General features: G+C 44.9%; 1 protein-coding gene across 1 annotated transcript in view; it reads right to left on the minus strand.

The window, feature by feature from the left end:
- LOC121539251 (muscarinic acetylcholine receptor M5) overlaps positions 1-13,518 on the minus strand; it is a 41,084-nt gene continuing 27,566 nt past the window's right edge. The window contains exon 2 of the mRNA XM_041847603.1: positions 1-1,924. Coding sequence (XP_041703537.1) covers positions 248-1,834 — 1,587 coding nt within the window. The 5' untranslated portion in view covers positions 1,835-1,924 and the 3' untranslated portion in view covers positions 1-247. The remainder of the gene's footprint in view (positions 1,925-13,518) is intronic.

Consider the following 13,518-nt stretch of genomic DNA (forward strand, 5'->3'; position numbering starts at 1 on the left):
GGTTATTTTTTATATTTACATTTTCAATTATGTATTGGTGTACAGTATCAGCATTTGGGGCAAGATTATCAAACACTTTTGTATTCCTTGTGAGCAGTGATAAAGGTATTGATTAAAGAACAATACCATGAACAAACTAGAGTCTTGTCTCTAACCTTTGTACTTTTGACACACCCTACTTGTAGACATAATTCAAGTACTAAACATAAATATTTCCACATGTATCGAGTCATATAGTCTTCATGGCTCATGTTAGTTTGCTGCTCACTACAGGGTTTTGCCCGTACCAGTAGAGTTTCTCTTCCACTCTCTTTTTCTTCCACTGACAGAGCAGCAGCATGCGGAAGGTCTTCTGGAAGGTCTTGTTACAGAGGGCATAGCACATTGGGTTGACTGTGCTGTTGACATAGCACAGCCAGTAGCCCAGGTGCCAGAGAGACACAGGGATACAGTCAGAGCAGAAGGTGGAGATGAGCACCATGATGTTGTAGGGTGTCCACGTCAGGATAAAGGCCAGCAGGATAGCACTAAGAGTCTGGGCAGCCTTCCTCTCCTTGATCAACACCATCCTCTTCCTCTTGGTCAGCTGGATCTTCAGAGTGGTGTCTATTGGCTTGGAGGAGGAAGTAGAGGGTGGAGCACTCATGGAGTCGGCTGAGGAGAAAGATGATGGGGCCATGTTGATGTTCCCGTTCTTGCTTTGCTGGGCACCGCTGATAGTGTCTTTGGGAACTGGTTTAAACTTGTAGGACACACACTTCTTGCTCTTCTGGGAGTTGGTCTTGGGTGGCGCGTGGAAGAAGTTGTCCTCCTCATAACTGCTGAGCTGTTCTTTATCACAGCCCGCTGCGCCCGTGCTCTGCCCACACTCCTGGTTCCGGTAGGTGGGCTGGCAGACTCCCGGGGACACGGGCCGCTCCTCGTCCTCTGAGGAGGCGTAGCTGTTGAAGGTGGTCAGCTGGTCACTCTTGGACCACTCGTCGTTGGTGACTGCGGCTGATTTGGCTGCATTGCTCCTGTTGGAGGAGGACCAGGAGGCCTGGGTTCTATCCCGGGAGGCAGAGCTGAGCTGCTTGCAGTTGAAGCAGGATCTAATGATGGTTTTCTGGGGCTTGGTGACACCAGCGTCTGTGGAACTGTTGATGCCCTGGAGTTCAGCGAGGTCCTTGGTGCGACGTTCCGTCTCCTTGTAGATCCGACAGTACAGGATGGTCATGATTGACACTGGGATGTAAAACGCAGCAATGGCTGTCCCAAATGTTATCACTGGCTCCGAGAAGAACTGGATCTGACACTGCCTTTCAGGGACTGTCCTTTTCCCCACAAAATACTGCCAGCACAGTATGGGAGGGGCCCACAGGATGAGGGACACCAGCCAGGCCATGCCTATCATGACCCCAGCCCGTTTGGGGGTGCGCTTGGCTCTGTAGGTCAGGGGTCTGGTGATGGAGAAGTACCGGTCAAAACTGATGACCAGCAGGTTCATCACTGACGCATTACTGGCCACGTAGTCCAAAGCCAACCAGAGGTCACAGGCCACGCTCCCCAGTGCCCAGTATCCCATCAGTATGTAGGAGGTGTAGAGGTTCATAGAGAACACACCTATAATGAGGTCAGCTACAGCCAAACTCAACAGATAGTAGTTGTTGACTGTCTTCAGCTGGCTGTTTACCTTAAACGACAACATCACCAGGACGTTCCCCACTATCGTAATCAGGCTCACGATGGCCGAAACAGTTGCTATTGTTATGACCTCCCATAGACTGTGTGTGACAGGGTGGATGTCTGTTGTATTGCCATTTATGGATGAGTTCTGCATTCCCCCACCTTCCATGTTGTTTCTCTCACGTTGTCCTTATTGTGGTATGAGTGGTATGGCTATGAGAGAGTAATCTGTTGAGTACGCCATCTTGAGTAGGATATCCTAAAAAGAAGAACAAATAAAGTGAGTTAATAAAATAACAAATTCAGTTTACAAGTGATCTCCTCATGCAAAGTCAAACTCCATGTACAGTACATAAAATAAAGGGTAGTGCCACAAATAGCCACTAGATGGCAATAATAATCAACAATCATCCCCATGTGACTAGTAAGTAGGGCACCAATGCTCACACTGGCCAAAGACGGGGTCCATGCACCTTACAAAACAACTTGGTAAGTCGGTTTAAGATCTCAATGTAAATAGCATGTGATAACAGCACCTAAAAAGTATGCATGTTTGTGCTGTGTCATATTAAAGTGTATAATTCTATTTTTGCTGCAAAAAAACTCAGGTAGAGCTGTGTCACACATGAATGCATGTATGAACATGTTAGGGCCATCAGGTCATATCAGCACTCAGGTCTCTTTTGCTCTAGTTCTTGTGTCTTCATCTAGTATGTATGAATAAGTGTCTGTATTGAGGTCTCTCATAGACAGTTTGTTACAGTACAAGGTACATTAGCAGACAAAGAGGCTTAGCAGATGAAAACATGGGTCATTGTAGGCAGTCTAGCCAAACAGCTGTGACACCTTTTAAATCCAGGTCATTAAAATAACTAGTCCGTTGCTCATTAATATCAGCAAGCATGTTTCTTGTCTGTATTAAAAGGATAAGTGGCTCTCTGTAACCAGGGTGACGATGAAGTGATTGCTTCTGATTCTGAATGACGAACACTGATATCAGTGCAGCTAAATAAAATGTGGTTAAGCTTTGAACTGATGGAACAATCAACAAACAGACAAAAGATGGCCATGACGTTTCTGTCCCAGAGGTTGTTTGAATTGTCTGGCGAGGCAGTGGTTGTATCAGGTGTTTTCTCTGCCTCCTGGCTGAGTTTACCCAGCAGAAAGAAGAGCAGCATCAAAGTACTTGGGTCACTTAGAGCGCCATATGTACTGGCCAGGATTGATAAAACACAATTAAACCTGGGCCTTTGCAGTTTCTCCACACACCTTTATGAGATGAATCCACCTCAGATCACTATGGGGATGCTGGGTGTGCTAAATCCCAAAGCTTTGGCAGATGTCTTTGTCTCTATTTTTCTATCTGTGTTCCTGGCTTCAGACTCTCCACTCTGCTTCTTAATGACTTGACTGGGAATTGTTTATTTTAATGTCAAATTACAGGTTACCAGAATTGTCCTTTATACACAAACACTCTTTCTCCAATGTGACCTACAGATTCTGATGTGTCATATGTCAAATGGCCTCCATGGTAATTGAACATGCAACCTTGGAACCGATTCTAACCAATTGGGTTAAAATGGAGTCCTAAATCTAGCCCTGGAGACAGGAACTTCAAGTGCTCATTTGAACATTCTGCCCATTTCTTCCTGGCAGGTTATTCAGTGTAATGATCATGGACTCAGGCATATGTCAATGTAATAGCACCCTTAGAGACTGTGGAATGAAATAATGATTAGAGTGATTGCTATCATTTATTCTTCCCTGTGTTTCTCTGTCACATCTGACAGCAATCGTTTATTCCTGTCATTTCATTTTGTTCTTGACAATACTGTAGGAAGGAAAAGAAAACCACAGCTCTAATAATATTGAGATGAAGAAATGATGTTGTTAAGAGAGATGTGAGCAACATGTAGTGTTTCATATTTGATCTACACTGAGTATACCAAACATTAGGAGCACCTTCCTGTTGAGCGTGAAAAACCCAGCAATGTTGCAGGTCTTGACACAAACCGGTGCGCCTGGCACCTACTACCATACCCCGTTCAAAGGCACTTCAATCTTTTGTCTCGCCCATTCACCCTCTGAATGGCACATATACACAATCCGTGTCTCAAATGTCTCCAGGCTTAAAAATCCTTCTTTAACCTGTCTCCTACCGTTCATCTACACTGATTGAAGTGGATTTAACAAGTGACATCAATAATGGATCATAGCTTTCACCTGGTCAGTCTGTGTCATTCTCAGTGTATAGGGTTGACTGTGTCTACTACCATGAAAATACATCTAATGGGAGATCAGGATGGTAGCATTTTAAGCATGTGCCATTGCCAACCTGTGCTATGTTTGAAACCTGTGCCTATGTGTTGCCATGAGCCTACAGTGGCTTGTGAAAGTATTCACCCCCCTTGGCATTTTTCCTATTTTGTTGCCTTACAACCTGGAATTAAAATTGATTTTCGGGGGGTTTGTATGTCACGTTCGTTGAATGACGGGTCAGACCAAGGCGCAGCGTGATATTAAACCAAATAAACACCCAACAAAACAATAAACGAAACGAAACGTGAAGTCCAAGGTAGAACACACAACATACCTTACAAGGAACAAGATCCCACAACAAGACAGTGCCAATAGGCTGCCTAAGTATGGTCCCCAATCAGAGACAACGAGCGACAGCTGCCTCTGATTGGGAACCACACCGGCCAACATAGAACTAGACATACTAGATCCTATACATAGAAAAGGCACAACAAGAAATATACACACCCTGACTCAACATATAAGCGTCCCCTGAGTCAGGGCGTGAGAGTACCCCCCCCAAAGGTGCGGACTCCGACCGCACAACATAAACATAACAGGGTAGGGGCCGGGTGGGCATTCCGCCTCGGAGGCGGATCCGGCTCAGGGCGTGACGACCTCTCACTCTCCGCCTCCCTGTTGCGCCCCTGGTCTGGTCTAGACCTCGGTGCGTTGCTTCCCCTCTCCTTCCTCCCACTATACGCCAGGCCCTGTCTGGACCCTGGTGTGGGAGACCCCGAACCTGGAGAGGGGCTGACGTCATGGTCTGGACTGGAGTCGCTGACCGGAGCTGGACAGGGCACCGGTGGAGCGGACTGCTTTGGCTCCGGAGTGGAGCCGCTGACCGGAGCTGGATCAGGCACCGTTGGAGCGGACTGCTCTGGCTCCGGAGTGGAGCCGCTGACTGGAGCTGGATCAGGCACCGGTAGAGCGGACTGCTTTGCCTCCAGAGTGGAGCCGCTGACCGGAGCTGGATCAGGCACCGGTGGAGCGGACTGCTCTGGCTCCGGAGTGGAGCAGCTGACCGGTGCCGGACCAGGCACCGGTGGAACGGGCACGGGCCGTGCCGGACTGGACAAACGCACCACTGGTCTGGTGCGAGGAGCAGGCACGGGCCGGACCGGACTAGGAACACGCACCACTGCCTTGGTGCGAGGAGCAGGAACAGGCCGGGCCGGACTGGCAACGCGCACCACTGGCTTGGTGCGAGGAGCAGGAACAGGCCGGGCCGGGCTGGCGACGCGCACCACAGGCTTGGTGCGAGGAGCAGGAACAGGCCGGGCCGGACTGGTGACGCGCACCACAGGCTTGGTGCGAGGGACAGGAACGGGCCGGGCCGTACTGGGAACACGCACCACTTGCTTGGTGTGAGGTGCAGGACTGGGTTCCTTTATTAACCCCTGCTCCCTCTGCTGCCTAACCAGCTCCTCTCGCCGTGCCTCTACTTTTTCCTTCTCCCTTTTAGCCTCCTGTAGCGCCTCCCTCTGACCGAATAACTCCTGCTCCCTCTGAGCCAACAGCCCCCTGTAACATGGTGGCCTCCTCTCCTAACCTGCAGATCCGCCCTTTCACGGCCTCCTGCTGCCTCGTCGTCCACACCGTGTGCCCCCCCAAAAACATTTCTAGGGGTTGCCTCTCGGGTCTCCGTCGTCGGCACTGTTGGCGCCGTTTCTCCTCTCCTACCTGGGCATCCTCCTTCATCGCCTTCCAATAACGGACGGCATCCTCCTCCGTAATTCTCCCCCAACCTCCTGTTGAGTCCCAGGCGTTTGCTCCTTCTCGGCACGCTGCTTGGTCCTTGTTTGGTGGGATCTTCTGTCACGTTCGTTGAATGACGGGTCAGACCAAGGCGCAGCGTGATATGCGTACATGTTTATTAAACCAAATAAACACCCAACAAAACAATAAACGAAACGAAACGTGAAGTCCAAGGTAGAACACACAACATACCTTACAAGGAACAAGATCCCACAACAAGACAGTGCCAATAGGCTGCCTAAGTATGGTCCCCAATCAGAGACAACGAGCGACAGCTGCCTCTGATTGGGAACCAACATAGAACTAGACATACTTGATCCTATACATAGAAAAGGCACAACAAGAAATATACACACCCTGACTCAACATATAAGCGACCCCTGAGTCAGGGCGTGACATTGTATCATTTGATTTACAAAACATGCCTACCACTTTGAAGATGCAAAATGTTTTTTCTTGTGAAACAATAAATAAATAAGACAAAAAAACAGAAAACTTGAACATGCATAACTATTCACCCCGCTCCCCCCTCCACAAAGTCAATACTTAGTAGAGCCACCTTTTGCAGCAATTACAGCTGCAAGTCTCGTGGGGTATGTCTCTATAAGCTTGGCACATCTAGCCACTGGGATTTTTGCCCATTCTTCAAGGCAAAACTGCTCCAGCTCCTTCAAGTTGGATGGGTTCCGCTGGTGTACAATCTTTAAGTCATACCACAGATTCTCAATTGGATTGATGTCTGGGCTTTGACTAGGCCATTCCAATACATTTAAATGTTTCCCCTTAAACCACTCGAGTGTTGCTTTAGCAGTATGCTTAGGGTCATTGTCCTGCTGGAAGGTGAACCTCCGTCCCAGTCTCAAATCTCTGGAAGACTGAAACAGGTTTCCCTCAAGAATTTCCCTGTATTTAGCGGCATCCATTATTCCTTCAATTCTGACCAGTTTCCCAGTCCCTGCCGATGAAAAACATCCCCACAGCATGATGCTGCCACCACCATGCTTCACTGTGGGGATGGTGTTCTCAGGGTGATGAGAGGTGTTGGGTTTGCGCCAGACATGACGTTTTCCTTGATGGCCAAAAAGCTAAATTTTAGTCTCATCTGACCAGAATACCTTCTTCCATATGTTTGGGGAGTCTCCCACATGCCTTTTGGTGAACATCAAACGTGTTTGCTTATTTTTTTCTTTAAGCAATGGCTTTATTCTGGCCACTCTACGGTAAAGCCCAGCTCTGTGGAGTGTACGGCTTAAAGTGGTCCTATGGACAGATACTCCAATCTCCGCTGTGGAGCTTTGTAGCTCCTTCAGGGTTATCTTTGGTCTCTTTGTTGACTCTCTAATTAATGCCCTCCTTGCCTGGTCCGTGAGTTTTGGTGGGCGGCCCTTTCTTGGCAGGTTTGTTGTGGTGCCATATTCTTTCAATTTTTTAATAATGGATTTAATGGTGCTCTGTGGGATGTTCAAAGTTTCTGATCTTTTTTTATAACCCAACCCTGATCTGTACTTCTCCACAACTTTGTCCCTGACCTGTTTGGAGAGCTCCTTGGTCTTCATGGTGCCACTTGCTTGGTGGTGCCCCTTGCTTAGTGGTGTTGCAGACTCTGGGGCCTTTCAGAAGAGGTGTATATATACTGAGATTATGTGATAGATCATGTGACACTTTGATTGCACAAAGGTGGACTTTGTTTAACTAATTATGTGACTTCTGAGGGTAATTGTTTTCACCAGATCTTATTTAGGGGCTTCATAGCAAAGGGGGTGAATACATATGCACGCACCACTTTTCCGTTATTTATTATTTAGAATTTTTTGAAATAAGTTATTTTTTAAATTTCACTTCACCAATTTGGACAATTTTGTGTATGTCCATTACATGAAATCCAAATAAAAATCAATTTAAATTACAGGTTGTAATGCAACAAAATAGGAAAAGCGCCAAGGGGGATGAATACTTTTGCAAGGCACTGTAAGTATGCAATGTCCCAGGTCATCTAATTGCTAACCCATTGTTGCTGGAGAATATCCAACATGGGTAATGTCCATTTTGTTGAGAGTAGATGAAGGTGGCATCACTGATGCTGAGTTTAGGGCCTTGTTAAATTGATATCCACTGTACACCTTGTCCATGATACTTATGATCAGTGGGATCACTCAGTAATGGAAAGATTCCCATTAGAGTCCCGTGTAGCTCAGTTGGTAGAGCATGGCGTTTGCAACGCCAGGGTTGTGGGTTCGTTTCCCACAGGGGACCAGTATGAAAAAAATATGTAAGTCACTCTGGATAAGAGCGTCTGCTAAAATGAAAGTAGACACCTGCTTAGTTATTCCCTTCCTCAGAACATCTGCATCATCAGTCTACTGAGAGATCTTTGTGTCATACACCAGATGCTCTTCAAATACATTTTGAGTCCTGCCGTAACAATGGAAGTCATAACAATGGAAACATTGACAGTTCATTACATTTGACGTAGTATGGTATGCGATATCTTGCTGAACTTGCTGTCTCAATTTTAGCTTTGCTGTCTCAGTACAACTATTATGATAGACTACCACATCCTCATTTTCTGATCCTGGATACCTGAATAACTCATCTGTTATCCTTTCAGCCTTGGAAGATGAATCTATACTCTCTGTCAGTTCACCTACCAGTAGTATTTTGACCCTATCGTGAGCTATACTTCTGAGTAACTTCTCCACTCATTGGTATTCTGTTGGCACACCGTGGCAGCCTGAGGTCCACACAAATGACATTCCACTCACCACAGGGAGGCTCAGCGAGCCTTTGGATCGCCCTTCAGCTTATTACTGTGACATTTTATATCACTCACATAATCAACATCACAGCACTGGAAAGCCCAGGTAGCCCTTGGCAGCTGTTTTTTTAATTCTGCACTGTCATTTTAGAATATGAACTAATCTGTCTCCTCCCTCCCTCTCTTTATTTTTCCTTCAATCTATCAGTCTCTCTCTCTCTCCAACCCTCTCATTCGCCATGAACTGCTTGCTCTGGAAGAAACCCACTTTTGATTTGATCATAAGGCAAAATTGCAGAAGTAATCAAGTTCAAAGTAACCTAACTGGCCTCACTTGACAATGATACTTCTGCTTGGCAACTGTCTCCATTTCCCATGCCTGACGAAAGGAATATGTGTGCTTGAGGAGTAAGCCCTTGTCTAGTAGACTGAGGGTCTCCAGTAAAAGCTTGTTCTCCTCTTACAGGAAAAAGGACTGGAGACATAGGCCAGGCCACTCTCTGTCAGTGAGTTCCATGCCAGGAAGTGGATTAATTATGACTACTATGCATGGACACTTGCATGACAAGGCGTTCTCGAGTTCAGTCTCTGACTCACCAATGACCGTCTCTCATGCTTAAATATACACACACGCACTCAGGCAAAAATGCATGCACGTACTGTATACAGGTACACACAAACACACGGCACATGAGGCTCAAAATAGTAGGGCCAAAGAAAAGCGTTGTTCCATTCCACAAATATTGTGTAAGCAATCGAGGAGGAAGAGCAGCTTGAGATGGGCTTGATCAAGGCAAGCACAGACAACTTCCATTTCCCCCTAGTCTCTCGTGGACAGACTACGTAAACATAAATGGTACCGTAGATCTGTCATGATACAACGGGATGCGTGAAATAATGAGGACCATTACTTCCAGTGAAATCATGATTTCACAGGTGTTAGCATCTTTCAAATTTCGGAACAGGAGGAGACATTTGGCCTATAGACTTAACCGTAACTTGCAAAGAGAGAGGGTGGAGCTCTTTGTTCCGGTTCTGATCCTCATTCTATCTCTTCTGCTGACGAGTATGAACCCAGCACTTAATTGAGCATCTGAACAATTATGTGAGACTTTAGTTCTGGGTTAACCAAGATTAACTTCCACCTTAAATGGCGCAAAACATGGGTCTTAATGGTTAGACTAACACCAGCAATTCAAAGCTTTGGGACTTCAGCAACTTGCCAGTTCAATAACCTACACTAAATCACGGCAGTTCACAATGCTCTAGCAAGCACTAAGAATACTATGAATACTGATGATACATAGGCGCGTCGTTTTAAATTATTTTGTTTTAAGCCTTCCCCAAACCATAGCCCTAACCTTAAAAGGGAATGTAAAACATTTTCAGCTTCATATTCATCATCTCGAGCGCCACCCCAACATCAACATACAGTATGTGAAAATTGCGCTTTTCTATGTTTTATAGCAAAAAAAGGATAGAGGAAGATGTGTTTCCATTGACATTATCGGCGTGCATCGAGTGATTCTACCAATTATGAGTAGGCATTGCCTACCAATTGTCTACTAATTGCCTACTAATTGGTTTAGGATGTTATTGGAAACACTTATCTTCCTCTATCTTTTTTACTGCAAAACATAGAAACACGCCATTTTCACATATGTTGGGGTGGTGTTGGAGATGATGAATATGAAGTAAAAAAAATGGAAATGTCTCTTTAACCACTCTGAATGAATGCCTAAACGGTTAACCTTTGAGCTGATTCTGTTTTAACCCTGTAACGCAGAATTCACCCTGTAACCATGCGGATCAATGCGTCAAAAGTAGACATTCCTCCATGATTCAAAGGGCCAGATTCGCACCCCCATGCCAACTCTGGTATATGTGTGCCAGGGTCACTGGCTGTAACCACTGGACCACACAGGCACTGAAGAACCCAACAATATATTCTACTTATTGTTTGCCTTCAATATATAATAAAACAATTGATAAAAACTAAGACTTTTCCTAATGGAAAATACATCTACTCCCTACAAATATGTCAATTTATTATAATCCACATAAGAATTCACACGAAATGCTCTGTAGCCTGCATGTAGCTTACATAAGGTACAATGTAGGTATGGTGTGCATTGTATACAAACACCGCTTCTAGCTTCCCCCTGGCGACGATTCTAAATGTTTCTTCAGATATTCAAATCCTTCTGCTGCAGGATTATTTTCCTCCTGCGACGAAAGGGGTCAAATTAAGATCTGACATCAGTATGGGGTGGGAGGCAGTCTAGTCTCCTCTCTGAGCTTATGTCAGAGGCGGAAGTGAGTAAATTTGTAAATTTATAGTGAGTAAATTTGATCTATTTATATTTAGATCTGACTACATATATTTCTACCGTATACAGTATTTGTGTATTTTTTATGGATGAGTTTTAGTTCAACTACAATCACAATAAAACCTGAAAGTGACATGGATTCTAAGGGCTAGATTCAATCCGTAGCGCAAATTGAAATGTAAAGGTAATTTTCGATTGACGTATACAGCAATTACCGTGAATGCAGTCTCTGCCAATGCAAGAACATTGCCTTTAAATTTCAATCATTCTGTAGTGCGGATCTTCTCTTTTTATTTTTGTAATTTTCCTCTATGCCTCTCATTACATTGGTCAGGTGTGCGGTCAGGTGTGTATCAATGAACTGTATCTATGGCAGAGCTCAGAGTAGATCTCAGGCTCATTACCCAAGTCCATTGGCAGTCAGCCATCAGCCTTCCACTGCCATGGCTTTTCTGTCCACTAGTCTCCACACACACCGGCAATGACCACTCCTCAGAGTCACGTTTAACCTTTCCCTGCACTGTAGCGCTGCTCATGTTTGTGTGCTTGGGTAAAGCTAAAAGTGAATGGGGATGAGGGTGTGTTTGTGTGTGTGTGAGTGAGAGAGAGACAGAGGGAGAGACAGAGGGACAGAGTGTGTGCACGCGTGTGTTGTTCTGTGTGCGCTCTGGAGAGTGCCACAAGGCTCTTTGGCACAGTGCATCCTGCATGCCTCTAGTCGGTCCAGTGACCCATGCTTAAGATCCCTGCATACAGTATTTGACATTCTGGAGGAGGACCTATGACAGGCTCCCCCTGAGGCAGGTTGTAGTGTAGTGGGTAGAGGGGGATTATATGAGCAAGGAGACAAATATCAGGTACAGTATTCTTGATTATTAACCTCATGCTTAAGATAAATCAGTCCTCTGAAGTTATCTGCATACTGTAGTGGTACATACAGTGGCTTGCGAAAGTATTCATCCCCCTTGGTATTTTTCTTATTTTGTTGCCTTAAAACCTGGAATGAAAATGGATTTTTTGGGGGTTTGTATCATTTAATTTACACAACATGCCTACCACTTTGAAGATGCAAAATATTTTTTTGTTGTGAAACAAACAAGAAATAAGACAAAAAAAAAACAGAAAACTTGAGTGTGCATAACTATTTACCCCCCCAAAGTCAATACTTTGTAGAGCCACCTTTTGCAGCAATTACAGCTGCAAGTCTCTTGGGGTATGTCTCTATAAGCTTGGCACATCTAGCCACTGGGATTTTTGTCCATTCTTCCAGGCAAAACTGCTCCAGCTCCTTCAAGTTGGATGGGTTCCGCTGGTGTACAGCAATCCTTAAGTCATACCACAGATTCTCAATTGGATTGAGGTCTGGGCTTTGACTAGGCCATTCCAATACATTTAAATGTTTCCCCTTAAACCACTCAAGTGTTGCTTTAGCAGTATGCTTAGGGTCATTGTCCTGCTGGAAGGTGAACCGCCGTCCCAGTCTCAAATCTCTGGAAGACTGAGACAGGTTTTGCTCAAGAATTTCCCTTTATTTAGCGCCATCCATCATTCCTTCAATTCTGACCAGTTTCCCAGTCCCTGCCGATGAAAAACATCCCCACAGCATGATGCTGCCACCACCAAGCTACATTTTAGTCTCATCTGACCAGAGTGCCTTCTTCCATATATTATGGCTTTTTTCTGGCCACTCTTCCGTAAAGCCCAACTCTGTGGAGTGTATGGCTAAACGTGGTCCTATGGACAGATACTCCAATCTCTGCTGTGGAGCTTTGCAGCTCCTTCAGGGTTATCTTTGGTCTCTTTGTTGCCTCTCTGATTAATGCCCTCCTTGCCTGGTTCGTGAGTTTTGGTGGGCGGCCCTCTCTTGGCAGGTTTGTTGTGGTGCCATATTCTTTCAATTTTTTAATAATGGATTTAATGGTGCTCCGTGGGATGTTCAAAGTTTTTTATAGTTTTTTATAACCCAAACCTGAGCTGTACTTCTACACAACTTTCTCCCTGACCTGTTTGGAGGGCTCCTTGGTCTTCATGGTGCCGCTTGCTTGATGGTGCCCCTTGCTTAATGGTGTTGCAGACTCTGGGACCTTTCAGAAGAGGTGTATATATACTGAGATAATGTGACAGATCATGTGACACTTAGATTGCACACAGGTGGACTTTATTTAACTAATTATGTGACTTCTGAAGGTAATTGGTTGCACCAGATCTTATTTAGGGGCTTCATAGCAAAGGGGTGAATATATATGCACCCACCACTTTTCCGTTATTTATTATTTAGAATTTTTTTAAACAAGTTATTTTTTAAATTTCACTTCACCAATTTGGACAATTTTGTGTATGTCCATTACATGAAATCCAAATAAAAATCAATTGAAATTACAGGTTGTAATGCAACAAAATAGGAAAACGCCAAGGGGGATGAATAATTTTGCAAGGCCCTGTACTACTGGAGCTGGTTGACATGGTTTTCATCAATCTTTTCAATTTTTTTTCAAATCAATCATTTATAGCTATTATGCATTATCTGTCTCTTAACGCACCATTGAATTAATTTCAGTGGGTGCTATTTTTTAAGTCTCTTTTTACAACTGTGAGGACAAACTTTGTAATGGCATTTCTATTCAAACGAGAGATGCGCTAAGTATGATTATTACATTGATTTTATGATCAGTTTGATGGATATGACAATAGCTGTCTGCTGTCTGCTGATGA

The sequence above is a fragment of the Coregonus clupeaformis genome, chromosome 25 (genome assembly GCF_020615455.1).
Source record: "Coregonus clupeaformis isolate EN_2021a chromosome 25, ASM2061545v1, whole genome shotgun sequence".
NCBI classification, from domain to species: Eukaryota; Metazoa; Chordata; class Actinopteri; order Salmoniformes; family Salmonidae; genus Coregonus; species Coregonus clupeaformis.